At 36.8% G+C, this 21999-nt stretch overlaps 4 protein-coding genes across 4 annotated transcripts; 2 read left to right on the plus strand and 2 right to left on the minus strand.

Moving 5' to 3' along the window:
• Positions 1–824: 824 nt before the first annotated feature.
• Positions 825–3295, minus strand: LOC110898153 (S-norcoclaurine synthase 2). The gene is made up of 2 exons (XM_022144907.2): positions 3102–3295; positions 825–1292 (listed from the first exon to the last, which is right to left on the minus strand). The coding sequence occupies exons 1-2, from the start codon at positions 3274–3276 to the stop codon at positions 1000–1002; spliced, it is 468 nt and encodes a 155-aa protein (XP_022000599.1). The 5' UTR covers positions 3277–3295; the 3' UTR covers positions 825–999.
• Positions 3296–13034: 9739 nt separating this feature from the next.
• Positions 13035–13768, minus strand: LOC110902810 (S-norcoclaurine synthase). The gene is made up of 2 exons (XM_022149197.2): positions 13593–13768; positions 13035–13395 (listed from the first exon to the last, which is right to left on the minus strand). Exons 1-2 carry the CDS (start codon positions 13765–13767, stop codon positions 13109–13111), a joined length of 462 nt encoding a protein of 153 aa, XP_022004889.1. The 5' UTR covers position 13768; the 3' UTR covers positions 13035–13108.
• Positions 13769–18082: 4314 nt separating this feature from the next.
• On the plus strand, positions 18083–20047 carry LOC110901040. The gene has a single exon (XM_022147896.1). It carries the CDS (start codon positions 18083–18085, stop codon positions 20045–20047), a length of 1965 nt encoding a protein of 654 aa, XP_022003588.1.
• Positions 20048–20095: 48 nt separating this feature from the next.
• LOC110901041 lies at positions 20096–20434 on the plus strand. Its single transcript, XM_022147897.1, has one exon. The coding sequence runs from the start codon at positions 20096–20098 to the stop codon at positions 20432–20434; it is 339 nt and encodes a 112-aa protein (XP_022003589.1).
• The last annotated feature ends 1565 nt before the right edge of the window (positions 20435–21999 follow it).

Raw genomic sequence — 21999 nt, forward strand, 5'->3', positions numbered from 1 at the left:
TTGATTTTATACATAAATAGATGGTAAAATGAAATAAGTTGCATTTATTGTATCTTTTTCTTGTAGACAAAAGATCAAATACAAATAATTTTAACGTACAAAACGTACGAACTGAAAGTTTTGCTAAAAAAAGCGATGACATTTTCGTAATTATTTACTCGTAGAGTAATTATCAAAATTACTCTACAAATGATCATGTAGGGTAATTTTGATCTCGTAGAGTAATCTTGTAAAATATTCTTGTATGGTAATTTTGATCTTGTAGAGTAATTTTGTAAAATGTTTTTGTAAGGTAATTTTGATATTGTAAGGTAATTTTGTAGGGTATCATAATTACTCTAGAAATGATTTTGTAGGGTAATTTTGAATTGTATGTTGTTTGATAAACTTGCAGAGTAATTTTGATACACTTGTAGAGTAATTTTGATGTAAAGTAATTTTGATACACTTCTAGAGTAATTTTGATAATTACCCTACAAGTTACACTTGTAGAGTAATTTTGATAATTACCCTGCAAGATTAAAATTACTCTACAAGATTATTGTAGAGTAATTTTGATAATTACCCTACGAACAAATAATTACAAAAATGTCACCACGTTTTTTTTGGTTTTTTCATTCATTTCGTACGTTTTGTATGATAAGACACTTTATACTTGTATTCCATCACGTGCCATCGGCCGGCTGACTTTTTATTGTTTGTTTTTAATGGTGATGAAAAATGTCCAAACTGTATTTTTTTTTTATTTCTCACTTTGTTTATTTTGTCAACGGTTAACCTCGTATAGTACCCATCAAACTAGAGGTTGTATACACACATGTCTTTTGTTGTACAACAAAAACATTAGTAAATTAATAATTTTGTAACATGTCATCCTTCTCTAAATCAAAAGCCCATACAAACGGTTCACTCATACCATTGAAAACATTAACATAATCCGTATCTATTCGTAACAGTTACATTACTCATAAACATGATTAATGATAACCGTTTCATGTGTTAATTAGATTTCAAAAGATACTCGTTTGCAACTTTTAAAAGCCCAAGTAGAGGCTCATTGGTGACAAAAGAAGCATTAGCCGCAAACTCTTCCTTAACATCGTACTCGATTGTTAGTTTCTGAAGACAAGATGAGCCCGTATCATCATTTGGATTCTCTTTGATCTCGAACCTTATCCTATATAAGGTAAATCCAACATCAAGAAACCCCCCTTCCACTACTTCAGTTTCTTTGATCATGTTCTCATTATCAACCTTTGTAAACTTCTCTTTGTAATATGGGAAACCTAACCCTGCACATATGCCATCGTACCATCATTTAATCGCTAACAATATGTTTTTAATACCATTGGGGTTGTGGTCCATTGACAAAGGCAAAGCCTTTAAACACCATGGGAGAGAGAGGTCTTGGGTTCAAGTCCCACATACAACAAGAATAAAAGAAATTTGCCGTTCATATATATATATATATATATATATATATATATATATAGAACAAAGATCCGTTAGGAACCACCCCTTATTGCGAGAACCGCGAGAACCAGTGTGAACACAAACAGTAATTCCTAAAAAAATCTAAAAAACACCCAAAAATTTTTTTTTTTATTTTTTTACTATTTTTTTTGAAAAAATCGCTATATTTTGTTAATAAAAAAAATAAAAAAAAATTCAAAAAAAAAAAAAAATTTCGAGTAACAGTTATCCATGCACATGTGCATATGTGTCGTTTCTTTGTCAAATTCCGTAATTCATTACAAATAATAGTCAATTGTACTTTCATTTACACTACTACGTGTAATACACTATCTTTTACATTACCAATGTTAGAAATGCACATGTGCATCTATATGTATCAACAGGAAATAAGGTGTTTTGGTACACTACTTTCTCTTTCATCTATCATTCCATCCATAATACACAAGCATGCACATGTGCATTTCTGTCATTTCTCTGACAAGTTCCGTAATTCATTACATATATTAGACAATTGCACTTTCATTTACACTACCATATGTAATACACTACTTTTTACATTACCAATATTAGAAATGCACATGTGCATTATATGTATCAACATGAAATAAGGTGTTTTGGTACACCACTTTGAATACACTTTCCCTTTCATCTATCATACCATCCATAATACACTACCATTACCTCCTACCATCCATAATACAATACCATTACCTCCTACCATCCATACTACAATACCATTAACAATATTTTCACTTTATTACATGTATGTAAACACCATTTATACCATCCAATCAACATATTACATAAAAAATTGACAACTATAACCAAACCATCAACCACTAGATATAACTAACCAAAAAACATGTATATGGGTCTACTTCTCCATTCAAAATCACAAACTTTTTGTACCAAAACACGTTATATGATGGTTATACCTAATTATGCACATGTGCATTTTGAATATTGGGAATGTAAAAAGTAGTGTATTACTAATGGTATTGTAAATTAAAGTGCAATTGTCTATTCCTGATAATGTATTACCGAATTTGTTGAAGTAATGATACATATGCACATGTGCATGGATAACTGTTACTCGAAAAAAAAAAAGTTTTTTTTTTTTTTTTTTTTTTTTTTTTTTTTTTTTTATGGAACGAAATATAGCGATTTTTTGTTAAAAAATATTAAAAAAAATAAAAAAAAAATTTTGAGTGCTTTTTTGATTTTTTTTAGATTTTATTTTGTGTTCACATTGGTTCTCGCGGTTCTCGCAATAAGGGTGGTTCTCGCATGAACCTTACCCTATATATATATATATATATATATATATATAGGGGGCCGCTAGAATAAGAACCACCCCGAGTTGTAAGAACCGCGAGAACTACACCCCACGGAGCGCCGTTCGCCATGATTTTTTTTACAAGTAGATGTGTGTATTATAAACACAGCCGTAAAAAATCATGGCGAACGGCGCTCCGTGGGGTGTAGTTTTTTACACCACAAGTTTGGTGAATATATATATATGTTTTTAATCCAGCTAGGCTTAACAACCTAGACATAGGCTATGTGAATAATAAATAACCCAAATTTTCTGTTAGTTTTTGTTAAGATTTATCGAATATACGTACCGGGCTTTAAGGTGAGCTTGAGAATGGTACCGGGCCCACCATCGCCTTCAATCAAATCGACCGCTTCAAGGACTTTCCCGACGACGAGCTTTCCTATCTCAAGAGTGCCGTAGAGAGCCCAAGCTTTGCTTGCGGGCACCTTCACTTCTGCCTCTTCCGATAATGTTCCGAACATTTTTCTTTGTGAATGTACATCCGATGTTAAGGATTTTATATATGAAAAATGCCGAAATGGAATAAACTTTTTTATGTATTGATAGATTCCTAATTGTTTTATTTGTCTTTTTTTCTCTAATTGTTTATTCATCAAGTATCACTTGCCGGCCAGCCTTTTCTTGTTTGTTTTTAGAGGTGATTTGAGCTAGGAAATGGATGCGACAGAGTTTAATAAAACTAGCCCAGTTAGGCTGTTAGCTTGTTTTGTCATTATTTTTCTTTAAAAAAATAATTTAACATTTAATACGATTTTAAAAAAAACTTCTATAATAACTTTTTTAAAAAATGGATATTAGCCTCTAATAATCCCTACTAGACGTCATTGACCATTGACAGTCCAACTTTTTTTATTCCCCCTGACAGTCTCACCTTTCAACTATTTTTCCTCCACCGGTCCTCAGTTAAAAAAACTTAACGGAGTTAAGGCTTTTTCCGAATTACAAACTGACGTTTTAGGGCTTTTGATCAGAATGAGGATACGAGCCGAATGAAGTAAAATTTACCTTGAAAATTTGCTACAAATAACGAAAACGGTGCTTCAATTCGGGTGTTTAAACTTCCAATTAACAAAAATCAAGTCGTTTGGAGCACCCTTTCAAGGTAAGTTTTACATCAATAGACTTCAGACTTGTATTCTCTTTCTGATCAAAAACCCTAAAACGTTAGTTTGTAATTCGAAAAAAAAAACTTAACTGGTGAAGGAAAAATAGTTGAAAGGTAGGACTATTAGAGGGAATAAAAAAGATGGGTCTGTCAATAGTAAATTACATGGATTATTAGAACCCAATCCCTTTAAATAAAGGAGTTAAAGTTCTTAACATTAAATACACGTTTGACATATAAGGTGAGAGTGACATATTCTAGAAATTGGTTATAACAAGGAAAGTAGAAAGAATCACTTTTTATTAAAATATATAATGAAAAATTATAATAACAGCATTCTCGTTATTTATAACAAATATAATAAGGCCATTAGGGGTGGTTCACTAGTGATGGATTCTATCACTCTCACTCTCCAATCAAATCATGACATGTCATCAACCAAATTTCTATCACTAGTGATAGAAATGTAGGAGGGGTGGAATCACTAGTGATGGAATTCTATTTTTTATAAACTGTTTTTTTAATAAACAGTTTTTTTTATAAACTGTTTTATTTTTAAACTGTTTTTTTTTTAAAACTGTTTTTTTTAAACAGTTTTTTTTATATAAACAATTTTTTTTATAAACTGTTTTATTTTTAAAACTGTTTTTTTTAATAAAAAACATGCCTTTTGAATGAAACAAGCGTTGAACTTGCTAATTTTCTCGTTCAAATCCGTCCACTTCGACGTCATTTGGTCCATGTTTCGTATTCTTGCACCGGGAAGTTTCATAAAATGATTAATAACCCGTCTCCAAAACGCATCCTTTCGTTGCTCGTTCCCGTGTTTCTTACTCTCCGAGATGTGCAAATACGCCTTCGTCAACGAGACCTCCTCCTAATTCGTCCAAGGTTGTCGGCCGATTGGAGCGATTTCTTGAACCTCAACATGTTGTTCTTCTTCCTCTTCCTCTTCCTCCGCTTCTTCTTCCTCTTCCTCTTCCTCGTCCTCGTCAAGACTTTGTTGTGGTTCACGTGGTCCATTCCACGCTTTTGCAAAATGATGAATGAGGGTGTTGTCTTCTAGTAGAGGGTCGAGTGTGTGGGGTTGGGTTTGATACGTTTGCGATTGAAATTGGTGAGGTTGAAACGGTGGAACGAACGGTTTGTTATGGTACGTTTGCGATTGAAAGGGTGGATATTGTTGGGTTTGAAAGGGTGGATATTGTTGGGTTTGAAAGGGTGGGACTTGGTCGGGTTCGTCTTGCAACCTAAATCGAGCGGGCTCACCAAGATTCGCTCGAACCTTGGGCCTTATTTTCTTCGTACCCGAACCGCCACCTCTTTTTTTCGATCCACCACCTCTCTTGCTTGAACCTTCCATATTTCTTGTAAAAATGAGTGTGAAAATAGTTGAGAGTTTTTTGAATTTTTTGTATTGAGTGTGAGAATTGTTGAGAGGTTTTTTGTATTGAGTGTATTGAAATATGTGGGATTTTATATAAAAAAAAAACAATATACAACGGTAAAATGGATCCAAACGGTCAAAAAAGCAACGTTTAAAAAATAACAACGGTCAAAAAATTAAAAAGTTCAACGCGTGGTCAGGTTAACGCGTTAAAAGATCAACGCGTGGTGGGACTAGTGGCGGCGGTGTACCGTTTCAAGTTCAACGCGTGATGAAGGCCATCACGTTACCACCCCGGGTGCTCTAATACAATATCTGTTACAAACTAAATGAATGAATAATACATACAACTAGTAATAAGACCCGCACGTGTTGCGGCGCGGGTACTTCGCAAATATCGAATGGATTAGTCCAAACATTATGTGATGTGTTAACCATATGAAAACGTACGTTTTGTCTTTTAAGTTATAGCTAGTATCCTACCCGTCGCGCGTTGCGTTGGCGCATGACAGGTCGAATCATGCAGTAACACACGAAGTGTAAAACGCGCCGCATGTTGCGGCGGCACACGACGATCACGAATTGTAAAACACAATGCGTAAGACGCTATAAAACACAATGGGTAAAACACAATGATTTTAAGTAAATGTGTAAAACACACCAAAAATAACCTAGCAAACACATTAGAAAGTTCAATGCTAAAACACAATGCTATAATAATATACATTGCTTTTCTTGTTCCATCACCACGAACCTCGACATTTTTTCCAGCGAGAACCCACCACCAGGTCGTTTTTTTCTTTTGGAAACATTGCCTCTCCTGAAAGTGTATCTCCACTCACAGATCATCGCCTATCTCCTAACTAGGGCTGTTCATTTTTATCCAAAACCCGAAACCCGACCCGAATTCAAAGCCACCCGAACCCGAATTAGCGAATACCCGAAAAACCCGAACCCGAGAAACCCGAACCCGACCAACCCGAACTTTAAATGGTTTGGTTATCGGGTCACTTTTTCCAGGCCAAAAACCCGAACAACCCGACCCGAAAAACCCGAAACACGAAAACCCGAAAAAAAACCCGAACATTTATTGTTTTTTCTTATAAAAGTGTTTAGATTTTGAGTCTTTAATAGATGGAACACTATGTTTTGGGTTTTTTAAATATTATAATAGCATATTGTCAATTAATCTTTGAACTTTGATAATATTTATAAAGTAACAATATGAATTTTGATGATATTTTGTAAAAAAAAACATTTATTTTCATTTTACATCTAAACCCGAAAACCGAATAACCCGACCCGAAATAACCCGAACCCGAATAACCCAAACCCGACTAACCCGAACTTTAAATGGGTTGGTTATCGGGTCAATTTTTCCCAGAGAAAAACCCGAACAACCCGACCCAAAAAACCCGAAACCCGAAGAAATAACCCGATGAACACCCCTACTCCTAACAGATTCATAAAAGCCAAAACACCGAGTTAGTTTTCGTACCATGAACTTTAACAAACAGGATCAGGATTAGAAACCAATAAATAATGAAATTGAAGGCTTCCACACACAGAAGGCATAAACAAACAAATGGTCTTCAATTTGAATTTATTGCTCATGAAATGTCATCATAATGATGAACTAATTTATTGCTCATGAATTGGTCTTTGAACGCTTCAATTTCTCCGGCTATAAGTGCGACTCCATTAACAACATCATCCTTTGAAGTTCCAAATCCTTAGTAAACTACATCATCTGCCATTTTTGCATTCTTCAACCTTAATCAGCAAAAATAACACAACCAAGTTAGCGTTTATAATAGTAAACCAGCAAATAAAGTGTCTGTATAGTCGTCACTGCCAAAGGCGACTTGAAATGGGCGGCAACAATGACCAGCTATGTCTCTCTGTAAAGTCTAAATGTAAATCATTTCTTTAAACTGCCTAAGACCGCCCAAAATAGTAAACATACTTCTAAAGCATTATTGCAAAACCTCAACTTTCAGTCTCTTGGATTTTTTGCTGGAATTATGTGATTTTGTATCTTTTACAAATAGTAAAAAAAATGTGTGTCGTCTTTCTTAATAAAAAAAGGACCGTTACCTTAGAATCGGCTTTGTAGACCGGTGTGAAAGAAACCAGCTGACTTTCAAGGAGACACGACATTCCATGCCATACCCATGGTTTAGAAAGATCAACGCTCTCGGTTCGGAATCAACAGGCAACTCGAATCCTTTCAAATTCACGATAAACTCCTGAAAATAATTTACATCACCACCACTGTAACATTAATATGTTCAAAGTGCTACCTAATAGAAGTCCATATGGCAATAAAACAATTAAAGTCAGAAATATCAGTAGTTGCCTTCGTATTGTCAGTTTCTTTTTGTAGTCACATATGAACCAAAGATGTCGAGTTGTACAAAAAAAAAAAAACACCTAATCATAACTTGAAATCAAGGGGCGAATCAACGAATCACTGAAAGAAAACGAAATTCAATTAAGGAACATATGACCAAAATATGATACTGAAACGGTTTGCTATCACCTCCTCGCCATAGAACGGACTCATAATTGCTGATTCACTAATCATGCATCATCGAAGGTCCCTTCTGTCATCACCGGAATGACCATCGAAACCTTAGAAAATAAGGAAAATTGTTTTAGTCTACATTCACAGCCTGGTAATTAGCAAGTTGCCAACACAATTCAGCAGCATGTGCCATAAAAAGGTTTAATAAGTTATTTGCCAACAATTCTAATAAGTTAATAGAACATGTATTATTACAGCTAGTCAAATAAACAATTATAATAAGTTATCTCCCAACACATTTCAAAAGTATTCAATATGCTATGTTAGTTACTACAAAAATATACATGGTTCGTAAATTTACTTACTATCCTCTGCTGTTAAATTCAATGAACGAAAAAACCCAATAAGGACCTTCCCGGACAAGACGTGCTTGTCGTCAAGCCAAAAGTTTTAGCGGTGCAGAAGAAAAACTGAGATCTGTTTCCGTCGCCGAACTTGCTACCTCGCCAGAGAAAGAAAACTGTTGTGCGTGAGACGCAGGGCATTTTTGTAATTACGTCGGTGCATTTGCACCGACTTTCTCTTTTAACATTATATAGAACTAGTTGATACCTCGCCCGTGTTGCGGGGTGATGGTCGAATAATTCTTAATCAATAAAAAAAAACACTACTATAATTTTGCTAGGAAAAAAATAAAACGATATTTTTCGGATCAGGGCAATACTGTAATTTTTCAGGACTAATAAGCGAGCGTTAGGCGGCTCCTTGACACGGAAAAAAAATTAAATCGAGTCAACCAATTAAAAAAAATGTTTTCTACTTTTGCTAAAAAAAACTAAAACGATTGGGAAAATGTAATTTTTAACTGAGGCGAAATCATAATTTTAATTCCGGGATAAAATCGTAAATTAAATGGACCAATGGAGGAGTGCCAGGAATCTGTCGGCATGACTGTAATTTTACATTGTGGGCAAAATTGTACTTTCACCAGGAAAACAAACAAAAACGATGGAGAAAATGTAAATATAAGTTGAGGGCAAAATCGTACCTTGGCTGTGAGAAAAAAAAACTAATGCAAAACTATAAATTTATACGGGGCAAAATCGTAAATTTGAACCGAGAGCAAAATTGGAATTTTTAGCTGGGAGCAAAAGCGTTAATTTATTTTTAAGTGGGGATAAAAACATAACCTTGAACTGATGGCAAAATCGTAATTATAAGGGAAAAAACTAATGGCAAAACTGTAAATTGAAATGGGGCCAAGTCGTAATTTTTAACCGGCGGCAAAATTGAAATTTTTAATTGGGAGTAAAAGCGTAAATTTATTTTTAAGTGGAGACAAAAACATAATTTTGAACTGATGGCAAAATCGTAAATTTAAAGCAGGATAAAATCGTAAATTTGTTGAGCCAATAGAGGAGTACCAGGCAGCTGCCTGGCACTATTTCCCCTTGCCGCCCATTTAACCCAATTGAAGGCGAGCACTATTGCCGCTTATTGTTTTTGTAGATATTGAATATCTGTTAGACTGTTACAACTTACAAACTAAATGATACAATATCTGTTACAAACTAAATGAATAATGAATAATACAATATCTGTTACAACTTACAAACTAAATGAATATAATAGAGTTAATTACACAAATGGGTCCTGTGATTTATACCTAATTTCGCCTTTGGGTACTAACTTTTTATTTTAACAGATTTAGGTTCTATGGTTTCAATTTTGTAACTCCTTTGGGTACTAACACCAAAATTAGTTAATTAATGACTAAAATACCCTTGCATTTTTTTAAGTTTATCAATGTAACACATTTGGGTACTAACACCTAATTTTATTTAAGTTTAAATCAATTTCACAAAATCTATTTATTTTTTTTATTTTCATCTTTTTATTATATCTCTTAATTAACATTAAGTCTATTTTTTCATATTTTATTAAATTTCTTATTTAACATAAAATCTACTTGTTACACCAGTATTTTTTTTAAATATATTTTTTAAATAAAATCTACTAGCTATATAGTTTTATATAAATTAAATTTCTTACTAGTTTTAAATAATGTAAACCTTACTCGTTTTAAATTATAGATATATATGATTGATAATAATAATAATAATAATAATAATAATAATAATAATAATAATAATAATAATAATAAATATCTTTCATGTAAAAAAATTAAGCCATTTTTAACTCCTTTTTTTAGTTCATTTACATTTTACTATTTTAGAAAGATATTTAATTTACATAAAATCTACTAGTTGCACCAGTAAAATCTACTAGCTATATAGTTTTATGTAAATTAAATATCTATTTTACAAAAAAAAACGAGTTAAAAAAAAGCTTAAATTTTTTAGTTTTATCTAAAATACCTAGCTATATAGTTTTATGTAAATTAAATATCTTTCTAAAATAGTAAAATGTAAATGAACAAAAAAACGAGTTAAAAAAGGCTTAAATTTTTTTACATGAAAGATATATTATCAATCATTTCAATCCAAAATTGAAAACGAAAATTTAATTTACATAAAACTATATAGCTAGTAGATTTTATTTAAAAAATCTATTTAGAAAATATTGGTGTAACAAGTAGATTTTATGTTAAATAAGAAATTTAATAAAAATATGAAAATAAAAAAAATAAATAGAGTTTATGTTAATTAAGAGATATAATAAAATAATAAAAATAAAAAAAATAAATAGATTTTGTAAAATTGATTTAAACTTAAATAAAATTAGGTGTTAGTACCCAAATGTGTTACATTGATAAACTTAAAAAAATGTAAGGGTATTTAAGTCATTAATTAACTAATTTTGGTGTTAGTACCCAAAGGTGTTACAAAATTGAAACCATAGAACCTAAACCTGTTAAAAAAAGAAGTTAGTACCCAAAGGCGAAATTATGTATAAACCACAGGACCCATTTATGTAATTAACTCAATATAATATAAAATGCAATGTTATATACCAAATTTGATTCGAGTCGAGGCAAAAGTGAGTACTTCAACAGGTATTCTTGTCATGGCTGGTCTTGAGAATTCATGTACCATGTTCGAGCTCGAAAAAATGTGTCTTTAGACTTTAACGAAATTGGGTATTGGGCTCACTAAAGGTCTAAACCTAATGTCAATGGGCTAGTAACTAATCTAAACCATAAAAATAGTTTTGTAAGTGGAACTATGTTGGTGTTTGTATGGGTATCCATATACCCTATTAATTTATTTATTTTTACATATACATATCGGATTTTTAAAAAATAGTGTGCCCTTCGAAATATCGGGCCTTAGCCGGTGGTCCTCCTTGCCCACCTTCAGGGCTCGAGTCTTCACCATGTTGAGTGTTCAACCGTGCTCCTCTAATGTGACAATCAACAAACTAAAAGGTTGATGATTTTTGGTTGAGGATCGAGTTAGACACGTGTCTCTTAAAACAAATTTCGTGTCTTTTAGAGTACAACAACTGAAGCAGTGTGGACTGCCGGAGATGGCTCACGTGCACGAGGTTACACCAGGTTAAATTGTTTTTAGTTTATGTGAAAACATAAAAAGATGAAGTTGGTGATTACGGAAAAATTAGAGAGTACTCAACTTTAAATTCTATGATTTTTTTGGACAAAATAATTTCTCCACTCACTATGAATCATAAGGTTCTTTTTATGAGGGTGAGGGTTGGGTCTAATTAGGACAAAATCATTGGAGTTAAGATGTTGCTCCCCTTTAAGCCCTGTCTTAGGCCATATTTGACTTAGCATTTCAAAACAAATTATAACTTTTTGAAAAAGTTAATAAGTCACAATGGAGTGAGTTATTGACTTTTCCACTCACAAAATAGTTTCACCCAAACACTTTTTAACTTTTCAAAGAGTGAATAAGCTAATAAGTCACTAAAATAAGCAATCCCAAACATCTCCTTAATTTGATGTAATTTAAGCCAAATCTAAACTGCATATTTAATTTTTACTATTTAAAGACTATTGTATGAATGTTATGAGTTAACTAAAACGTTCATTTTTAGTGCCAAATTTAATAAAACTATGAGCTATAATCAAATTTTTCTTAATCATTCTTAAAAGAGACAAAACAAAACAACCTTTTTATGATAAAAGACAACAATTTCTATAAAACTCACAAAGTTTAGAAATATTCAATTTAACCACTCAATTTTGAACATCGATATCTCATTTATCTTAGCTTTGACATGAACGTAGTTTCATCCGTTTATGAAACTCTCACATCATAGAACACAAAATCAATAATAAATATCTATATAACTCATATATAAATACAATTATCTATTATTCAAAATTAATGAAAAATCATTGTCACTGATATTTTTCCAACAAAACAAAATGTAAGCAACAAGAAACATACTTTTAATATAATCAAATAATAAGATGTATAAATTTATAATAATGTTTAAAATTTCAGCTTTTTCACACACACATGCATCTATAAATTTACTATCACCTTCACTAAACATTTGTTATGGTTAGGGCTAGTGAATGTTTTTGATTTTTTTTTTTTTTTTTTGATAATTCTTGAATGCATATTACGATCTGTTTCATCTTCTTCGAAGAAAAAGGACTCGACGTGATTTAAAAGTATATGACTTTATGAAAATGCATATCGATAGAAAGCTTGTGGAATCAAAATTAGAGAGGACATGAGATGATGATAATTATTTAGTTTGTATTGATTTTAAACGGTTGATATTAATAATATTGAAACATTTACTTATTATCTAAAATGTTAATCCAAAGTTCCAAACACGTGTTAGAACTGCTTACAAGACAAAAAATACTTTAAAAAACAACTCAGTTTTTGTTAAAATTTATATAGGAATGGCCAAAAAAATATAATAAGACTAGGTTTTAGTTTTTCTCTTTTTTTATTACTGCACAAATTATTTGAGAAAAAAAAACAAATTTAGACTAAAATCAAATATTATAATTGTAATATTCCGTTTTGTGAATAACTGATCGTGCTTACAAGACAAAAAATACTTTAAAAAACAACTCAGTTTTTGTTAAAATTTATATAGGAATGGCCAAAAAAATATAATAAGACTAGGTTTTAGTTTTTCTCTTTTTTTATTACTGCACAAATTATTTGAGAAAAAAAAAACAAATTTAGACTAAAATCAAATATTATAATTGTAATATTCCGTTTTCTGGATAACTGATAGAATTCACGAATTTAAAATAAATCTTTTATTTTTATCAGTTGCATTATTCATAAAACACATGAGAACATATATATGTTTCTTGCTTTAATTAGATTTAAAGAGATGCTTGTTCATGACATTCCCAATCACCGCGAGAGAAACATTGGTGACTATAGAAGTATTAGTAGCAAACTCGTCCTTAACTTCATAATCACGCGTTAATTTAAAAATACACGATGATCCCGTTTCATCATTTGGGTTCTCTTTGATCTCCTCCTTTGATTTATAATAATTAAATCCGTGATCAAGCAATCCTCCTTCCACTAGTTTAACTTCCTTAACCTTGTTCATGTTATCAACAAGCGTATACTTGTAATATGCGAACTCTGACCCTGTGCATGTGACGTCAAAGACCAACAAACTCGTTTACTTATGATAAATACTTGATTGTGATATAATTTGGGGTATTTAGCTTGGCAACAACTTATCTATGTGATTATTAAACACGTATAAGCAATTTGAATCATCCGAAGTAGGAGTTTTTATTGTCATGTGAAATGTGAATGAGTTTCTAAGCGATGGAACATACCCTTTACTGTGACCTTTTCAAGCGTACCGGTTCCACCATCACCTTCAACAAACTCAGACGCCTCAAAGAATTTTTCTTCGATCAACGCATTTTTGTACTTCTTGGTGCTAAAGAGCGCCCAAGCTTTGCTTGTTGGTACCTTTAGTTCTAGCTCTTCCGATAAAGTTACATGCATTTTTAACTATTGTTGTTTGATGGAATGCACATCATAAGTTGATTCTATATATAGTAATAATATAAACATCTTTTTATGACATAAATTAGATGAAGAGCCGTCGTTAGCATTAAATAGTATGGTTTGTCATAGGGTGGGTTTGATAGGGATTGCTATTTTTAATGGTTCATCTAGATTTTTTTGGAATTCATGTATAAGGTTACCATACTTTGTAAATCAGAGAGTCTTATATTGTCTCACTTTAGCCAGGCTATGTTGTCTTAACCGGGGCCCACGCTGGCTTCAAAGTTTGGCTTTTTTGGGCGTTCCCCGGGAAACCATATCGCCAGCTGCCACTTGACAGTCGTTGTGCCACCACAAGAACAGAACTCTCTGGCGTAACACACGGTGAGATAAAAAACTGGTTGGGCTTGAGAGTTGAACTGACAACCTCACATGAAGAGGTATGGTCCCAATTCCTTGCCTACATGGCAAGAACCACACCACTTTTCCATCCTACATGGCGTATACATAAGCAAGCGAATCCAGAAGCTTCTAGAAGCTTCTGGAATATGGCAAGGTGGCACCCAAGATGCTCCCTCCGACAAAAAGGACAACAGGTGTCACCATTCATCAAGCGCCATGTAGGCCTGTAACAAATCAAGGAGCAGACCGACATCAGCGGTACGACGTTTCCAGCATGAACAAATATAGGGGCGCCACGTATACCACTACCCTGACCACAGCAGAGGAGACCAAAAGGATATTCCCTTTGGTCGGACAGCTGGCGCCCTATAACAGCTGGCAAGGCTGCTCCTCCCTCTTTCACCATCCGGCTATAAATAGGACCCTTCATCATTCAGGTTGATTCTATTCTCTACTCCATACTCTCACACTCAACACACACTGTTTTATTCCTCAGAACAGTAATTATTCTCACGTCGGAGCCTGGTTAAGAGGGAAACCCCCATATTCCCCTCTTAACGAGCTAACGATGTTGCTGTTTTGCAGGACTGTAGCCGCTCGACGAGTAGAAGAGGAGATTGAACCCACTGAAGAGACCACCCCGCTGATTAACGTTAGTGTTAACCAGTGTTTCATCATTGGCGCCATCCGCACTTTTGCAAACCACTCTCATCTCCTTTTTTTCTCTAAAAAACTCTTCGAAATGGCTGAACAAAACCCTTCTCCTCAAATGGACGGAGAAGTCTCTTCGTTTGGACACATACAGGGCACGTCCAAAGGGTCCAAAGGAATGAGACCATCCAAGAAGGGCGAACAAACGAGTTCCCAGACATCTTCGGAAGCGCGTCCAGAGTGGTTAGCCAAACCACAAACGGAGCTACTTTCCAACCCGTAACCAGAGTCATTAACCAAACAACAAATGGGGCCGTTTTTCAACCCCCAGGTGTAGTCAATCAAACACCTCCGGAAATACCCACACAAGACCGTGGGGCTGGTCCATCGACCTCACCGGTCCAAACACAACTGAACTTTTCCGCACTTTTAGGGCTACCTGAAGGAAAAACTCTGGCCTCCTGGTATGCTGAACAAATGGCGTCCCTGAATCTCGTTTACACACAGCTAAGCGCGCAACAAGCTTTGCTCCAAGCACAAGCCAACCAATCTATCTTTACTACTCCACAGCAAATGTCTCTGAGCACTCACACGACTCAGCAGGCTAACGCATGGAACTTGCGCCCAGAAAAAGGACCTATGCCAAACATCAGAATGCCAAGCGCGCATGACACGCACGACACTTATGGCGAAACAGAAAGCAACCATGTACAGCACTCCCATCCACAGAGAAAGCCGATACAAAGTCGTTTAGGCGCGCGCAACATGAACACTGAATGGGACGATGATGAGGACGATCCGACATACAAAGGAGAAAGCACAGTATTCAGCAGATTGCCAAAAGAACATGAGTCGTACAAACCCCACAAGCGCGCGGGGTACAACCCAAAGGCAGAATATGACTATTCTCTAAGCTATCGCCCAGACGGCATGGCTGAAAACTCCAAGTTCATCAAAGAGATTGCAACAGCCGACATTGACAAGACAAAACTGCCACACAACGTGGGCAAATACAACGGCTTGATAGATCCTGATGACCACCTCCAAGTCTTCAATGGCGCAGGAGTTACAGGAGGATGGAATTTACCAACCTGGTGTCATCTCTTCGCTCAAACCTTCGTCGGCGCAGCGCGCGTCTGGTTTGACAGCCTACCAGCAGGAAGAATCAAATCATGGATCGATTTTCGAGATAAATTCCTCACGCACTTCTCCCAACAACGCAGGCACACCAGAGATCCAGCTGATTGTTTGAACATATGGAGGAAAGATCACGAAAGCGTAGAAGACTTCATAACCAGATACAACAAAGAATGTCTGGAAATTGGAGACGTGGGCGAAAAGATGATGCGTGCACACTTCATGAGGGCAGTGAAGTGCGACGACCTGATCAAACGATTGAAAGGCAGAGACGGAGGACCCAAAGATTGGGAAACCTTCATTGAAGCAGCAAAAACGATTGCGCGCACTGATAAGCAGTTGACCGGTGATGACAACCGTCAATATAATCATAACCACAATGATCGGCGCAACAAGAAAGGCAAAGGCCAATCATGGAAAACATCAAGTTACAGAGAAAGAAGCCCAACAAGGGAAGACGCGCGCAACACGATCAACCAGATCGTTCATCACAAAGAAGTAAAAAGGGAAAATAGAGAAAAACAATGGACGCCCCTAACAAAGACACCTTCTAAGGTCTTGTCAATTGAGAACCACCAGTTTAAACCACCTCTACAAATGCGCAACAAAAGAGGCCAAGATCCAAATCTCTTCTGTGAATTCCACAAAGACACCCGTCACCTGACTGACGACTGTCACCTTGGTAAAAGGTGGGAAGCGCGATAACCGTCAAATCCACAGAAGAGAGGAAGGGCCGGATAACAAAAAGCTTCGAAAGTTGGAAACTCACATGGTTCAAGGGGGACCGCGGAGGTCAAGGAAAAACTACAACAAGCGCACACAAGAAGACTCATGGCGCGAAAGACAAGTTGTCTTCCCCATAGTAAGAGGAGGCCCAAGAGAGAGAAGACCCATAGTCATATCAGGGGTAATCGGTCATTATCAAGCCGATTACATTTTCATTGACCCAGGGAGCACCGCGGACATCATATACGAGCAATGTTTCAACCAATTCGACCAAGAAGACAAGGCGCGCTTGGAACCAGTTGACTACCCATTAACTGGTTTCTGCAACGAAGCCATCTTTCCGCTTGGCCAAATATCATTCCCGGTGCTGCTCTCAGACGGAAGAAATTCAAGAACAGAAGAAGTCACGTTCATGGTGCTGCCTGCACATTCAAGACACGATATCCTTCTGGGAAGAGAATCCCAAGGAGATTTTAGCATGATTTGCTCTGGACCACATTTAGCTGTTGGATTCCCAACAGAAATAGGGGTAGCAATAATCTATGCAAGCAAAGAAGTCCTAGCAACAGAGGAAGTCCGACCAGCAAAAGCAAGCAAACAAGCACCGCGCACAGAAGCTGAAAAATGGGTGTTAAACAGCGCGTACCCAGAACAAACAGTCACCTTGGGCCCTGCAATGTCTGATCTCACGCGCGCGGCACTAAAAAAGTTGTTATTCGAAAACATGGACGTGTTCGCCTGGACACCAGCTGACATGACGGGTGTTCCACGGCACATAGCAGAACACAGATTAAACGTCTCAGAAAATGCAAAACCTGTGGTACATGCCAAACGCCACTTGGGAGACATAAAGCACGATGCTATGCAAGAGCAAGTCATGGAACTGTTGAATGCTGGTATCATCAGAGAAGTCCGATACCAAACTTGGTTGGCGAGCCCTGTAATGGTACAAAAACCAAATGGCAGCTGGAGAATGTGTGTAGATTACAAGGATCTAAACAAGGCATGCCCGCGCGACTGCTACGCCTTGCCAGATATCGATGAAAAAATTGATTCGCTAGCAACGTTCAGGTGGAAATGTTTCCTTGACTGTTATAAGGGATATCATCAGGTACAGATGGCCATCCAAGACGAGGATAAGACTGCGTTTCGTACACCAACAGGGCTATATTCCTATACAAAAATGTCGTTTGGCTTAAAAAATGCAGGCGCAACGTATCAAAGATTGATGAATGAAACATTCAGCGATGCTATTGGCAAATACATCGAAGTATACATGGATGACTTGGTCATCATGAGCAAGGAAGAAAGCATGATGTTAGTCAACATTTAAAAGACATTCGACACGCTGCGCGGAGTAAGTATCAAATTAAACCCAACAAAATGCTCTTTCGGCATGGAAGAGGGAAAATTCCTGGGATTCATCGTAACAAAAGACGGGTTTAAAGTCAATCCTGATAAGGTACAAGCGATTGAACGAATGCCTTCACCGTCAACAATCAAGGAAATGCAAAAATTGGCTGGACGGCTAGCAGCACTAAACCGTTTCCTAGCCAATCACGCAGCAAAGTCATTCTCGTTTATCAAAACACTCCACAATTGCATGAAGAAAAGCCAATTTCAGTGGACTCCGGAAGCCGAGAGCGCATTCCGAGAGATGAAAGATTGTCTCATAAGACTGCCAACATTAACGGCACCAGTAAAAGGAGAACCTTTAGTGTTATATCTGTCAGCATCTGATAAAGCAGTCAGAGCAGTTCTGCTCGTGGACCACCAAGGCATTCAAACACCAGTTTACTATGTGTCTCGCACTCTAAACGACCCAGAAACACGGTACGCCATAATGGAAAAACTAGTCCTGGCACTTATCCATGCATCAAGGCGGTTGCGCAGGTATTTTGCCAACCACGTCATTCATGTACTAACAAATTACAACATCGGCAACATCCTCGCAAGGCCTGAGATATCCGGAAGATTAGCAAAATGGGCCATAGAGCTGGGAGGTCACAATGTGGTTTTCAGACCAAGACCGACAATCAAAGGCCAGGTGTTGGCCGATTTCATGACAAAAGTACCCGACGACAAAGATAGAGAGTGCAAGGCAATGGAGAAAGCTGAAAGGCAATATACAGAAGAGCCATGGCTACTGTACACAGACGCCGCGTCTAATGAAGATGGCGCATGCGCGGGACTTAGGCTGGTAAGTCCAGACAAACACGAATTCACGTACGTCATCAGGTTAGACTTCAAAAGCACGAATAATGAACCCGAATACGAAGCTTTTCTCGCCGGTTTGAGATTGGCAATCAAGATGGGAGTCAAACACATTGAAGCGCATGTGGAATCCATGTTAGTGGCCGGGCAAATCAATGGCCAGTACGACGCCAAAGGAGATGTGATGGCGCTCTACTTGAATCAAGCAAAAATATTGTTACAAAACTTCTATTCCTACAAGGTGCACCACATCAATCGAAGCGAAAATAAACCGGCAGACGCATTAAGTAAACTCGCATCCACAAGTTTCCAGCACCTGGCCAAGGATGTGCGCATTGAAGTTTTGAGCAACCCATCGGTACCACTAAGAGGAGTAAGCGTTATTCAATTGGGAACAACGTCGTGGATGACTCCGATAATCATGTATCTTCAATCTGGAATATTACCGGAGAACAAAGCCGAAGCAAGAAAAGTGCAATACAAATCCGAACATTACCAAATGCCCGACGGAATATTGTATCGAAAATCTTACTTAGGACCGCTGTTAAGATGCGTCGACCCAGAAGATGCAAATTACCTGATCCGGGAAGTACACGAGGGCATCTGTGGCATCCATGCTGGCCCGAGGATGGTAGTAGCCAAAGTCATAAACGTCGGATACTACTGGCCGGGAATGCATCTAGACGCAGTGAAAATCTTGAGAAAATGCAACGGCTGCCAGAGGCACGCCCCAAAAACAATACGCCCAAAAAATGAACTGGTCCCAGTAACAACGGCGTGGCCGTTTCAACAGTGGGGGATAGATATGGTAGGCCCTTTTCCAGAAGCCCCGGGCGTAGTGAAATTCATAATAGTCGCAGTTGATTATTTCACAAAATGGGTGGAAGCAAAGGCGCTCGCGTCAACCACATCTATCGTGGTTAGAAGGTTCATCTGGGAGCAGATCATATGCCGTTTTGGGTTGCCACTAAGAATCATCACCGATAATGGGACAAATTTTGCTACCGACGATCTCCAACGCTGGTTCAAAGAGCTACACATCGAGCACGCCTTTTCCTCGGTTGCGCACCCACAGGGAAATGGTCAAGTAGAAGCCGTCAACAAGAGCATAGTGGATGACATCAAAGCACGGCTAGGAACACAATGAAGAGGTTGGGTTGACGAACTGCCAAGCATACTGTGGGCACATAGAACAATGCCAAAGACAAGCAACGGAGAAACACCGTTCAGCCTTGTCTATGGGTCCGAAGCCGTGATTCCAGCAGAGATTGGCCTCCCATCCCCAAAAATGCTTTCCATGAATATGATTAACAATGAAGAAGAAAGAAGGCTAGACCTAGACCTTCTAGAAGAGAGAAGGGAGATGGCAGCAATCAACGAAGCGAAGTACAAGACAAAGTTGGAAAAATATTACAACAGAAAGGTCTGCATCTGCACGTTTAACCCCGGCGATTACGTCCTAAGGGACAACGAAGCGTCTAATGCCGAAAAACCGGGCAAATTAGCCCCAAGTGGGAGGGACCTTATGTTGTAGACGAAGTTTTGGGAAAAAGGAGCATATAAGCTACGAACATTGGAAAACAAGGAGGTTCCACGAACCTGGAACGCCCAGCAATTAAGGAAGTGCTATATGTAAAAGGTCGAAGTTCTTTATGTACCTGTAACGACCGTTTGCCAACACATTTAACAGTAATACAAGAAGTGTTTGGCTATTCTATCTCATGTGAATTTTTGTCACAACTGCATATATTACTTTGGGCATACACGAAAACATCAATGGATCGACCATAGGAAACGTTGTAGACCTCCAAGGCTCGTCACAACCAAGTGCACAGCTGGGTCAAAAACACAACCAAAGCCTACAAAACGCCAAATAAAAACTTCGTGCCCACATAAACATGAAAGCATCGACAACATAGTAAATAAACATTGTAGGACCCTCAAAGCTGAACATAGCTGGGTCAAAACAATAACCTGTAACTCGATCACTTCGTACACATGAATTGAACCATCCCCGCAAACGACAGAACAAACGTTGTAACTAACATAACAGAACCTGTCAGCGCCATCATTCATTCGTGATACCTAAATCAAAGTAATCGCACATGGACATATTGTAACTGTTAGGCCCTAAAGTGTGAGACTGACGCATCAAATTAATACAACGGGCTATGGTTACAAACTGGGCTTTACCGGGTTAGTTTATATTAGGTTTTGGACCTTTATAGGTCACTTGGGCCAAGCTTTAGGCCATGTGGGCCAAGCAGGCCCAAGGGGAGCCCATGTAGGGACTTGGGCTTAAGTTAGTATATAAACAAGTTTACAACTTGTTTTAGGGTTTGAACCTTTGTGAACCTCCTAGTTACAGAATTTCCAGAGAAACAGAGAGTGGGAGGCGATTGGTAGTGGTGTAGGAACTTGTAGCAGACGGTTTTGCTAGTTGATAGTAATAGAATCGTGTGCAAGTTTGAAAGTGATTCGGTATTGTTCTTCGTTTCCATATTTTCAGTTTTTCGTATTTATTCTTGAATCACATTAAGTTTGGATTCCGCACAAACTTGGTGTTGTTTGATATCATTGAAAGATCCGGTTAATCGGGACTTACAAGTGGTATCAGAGCCTTTAGAACCTATTTCTAGGCTCGGTTTGATATCAAATATTCAAGATATTCGTTGTTTTTGATTTGGTGTTCTTCGCGTTCTTCGTGTTCTTCGAAGTATTCATCGGTTTTTATGGAAAACTCATCATATTTTGGTATTTGATCTATTCGAAATTCTGTTCATGGGATTTACTTTTTCTAATTAAAAAAAAAATTAAAAAGATTTTATTTTTGAAAAAATCTCAAGTTTTTCGGAAAGTTGACAATTGTTTCCAAAATCATTCTATAACAAACATTCGAAATATCATCTGAAATTATCAATTAGAGTTGACAATTGTTTACAATTTTTTTTTTCGGGATTCTGTTTACGGTTTCGAGTTATCCCATCTTGAGTCGCAACCACCGGAGTATCATCACCGTTCTTTAATCATCGAGTTTTCCTGGTCTCGAGTCCATCTCATTCCAAACTTAACAACTTATCAATTTAAAGCTCTCGACTC

The sequence above is a fragment of the Helianthus annuus genome, chromosome 13, assembly GCF_002127325.2.
Source record: "Helianthus annuus cultivar XRQ/B chromosome 13, HanXRQr2.0-SUNRISE, whole genome shotgun sequence".
NCBI classification, from domain to species: domain Eukaryota; kingdom Viridiplantae; phylum Streptophyta; class Magnoliopsida; order Asterales; family Asteraceae; genus Helianthus; species Helianthus annuus.

What these genes read in the sequence shown, in the direction of transcription:
- LOC110898153 (XM_022144907.2), bottom strand. Translation starts at nt 3,276, where the DNA reads ATGTTCGGAACATTATCGGAAGAGGCAGAAGTGAAGGTGCCCGCAAGC. An exon ending in CAAGCTCACCTTAAAGCCCG is followed by an intron (nt 1,293 to 3,101) that starts GTACGTATATTC and finishes GCATATGTGCAG; the next exon opens with GGTTAGGTTTCCCATATTAC.
- LOC110902810 (XM_022149197.2), bottom strand. Translation starts at nt 13,767, where the DNA reads ATGCATGTAACTTTATCGGAAGAGCTAGAACTAAAGGTACCAACAAGC. An exon ending in TGAAAAGGTCACAGTAAAGG is followed by an intron (nt 13,396 to 13,592) that starts GTATGTTCCATC and finishes TCACATGCACAG; the next exon opens with GGTCAGAGTTCGCATATTAC.
- LOC110901040 (XM_022147896.1), top strand. Translation starts at nt 18,083, where the DNA reads ATGGAAGAGGGAAAATTCCTGGGATTCATCGTAACAAAAGACGGGTTT.
- LOC110901041 (XM_022147897.1), top strand. Translation starts at nt 20,096, where the DNA reads ATGCCAAAGACAAGCAACGGAGAAACACCGTTCAGCCTTGTCTATGGG.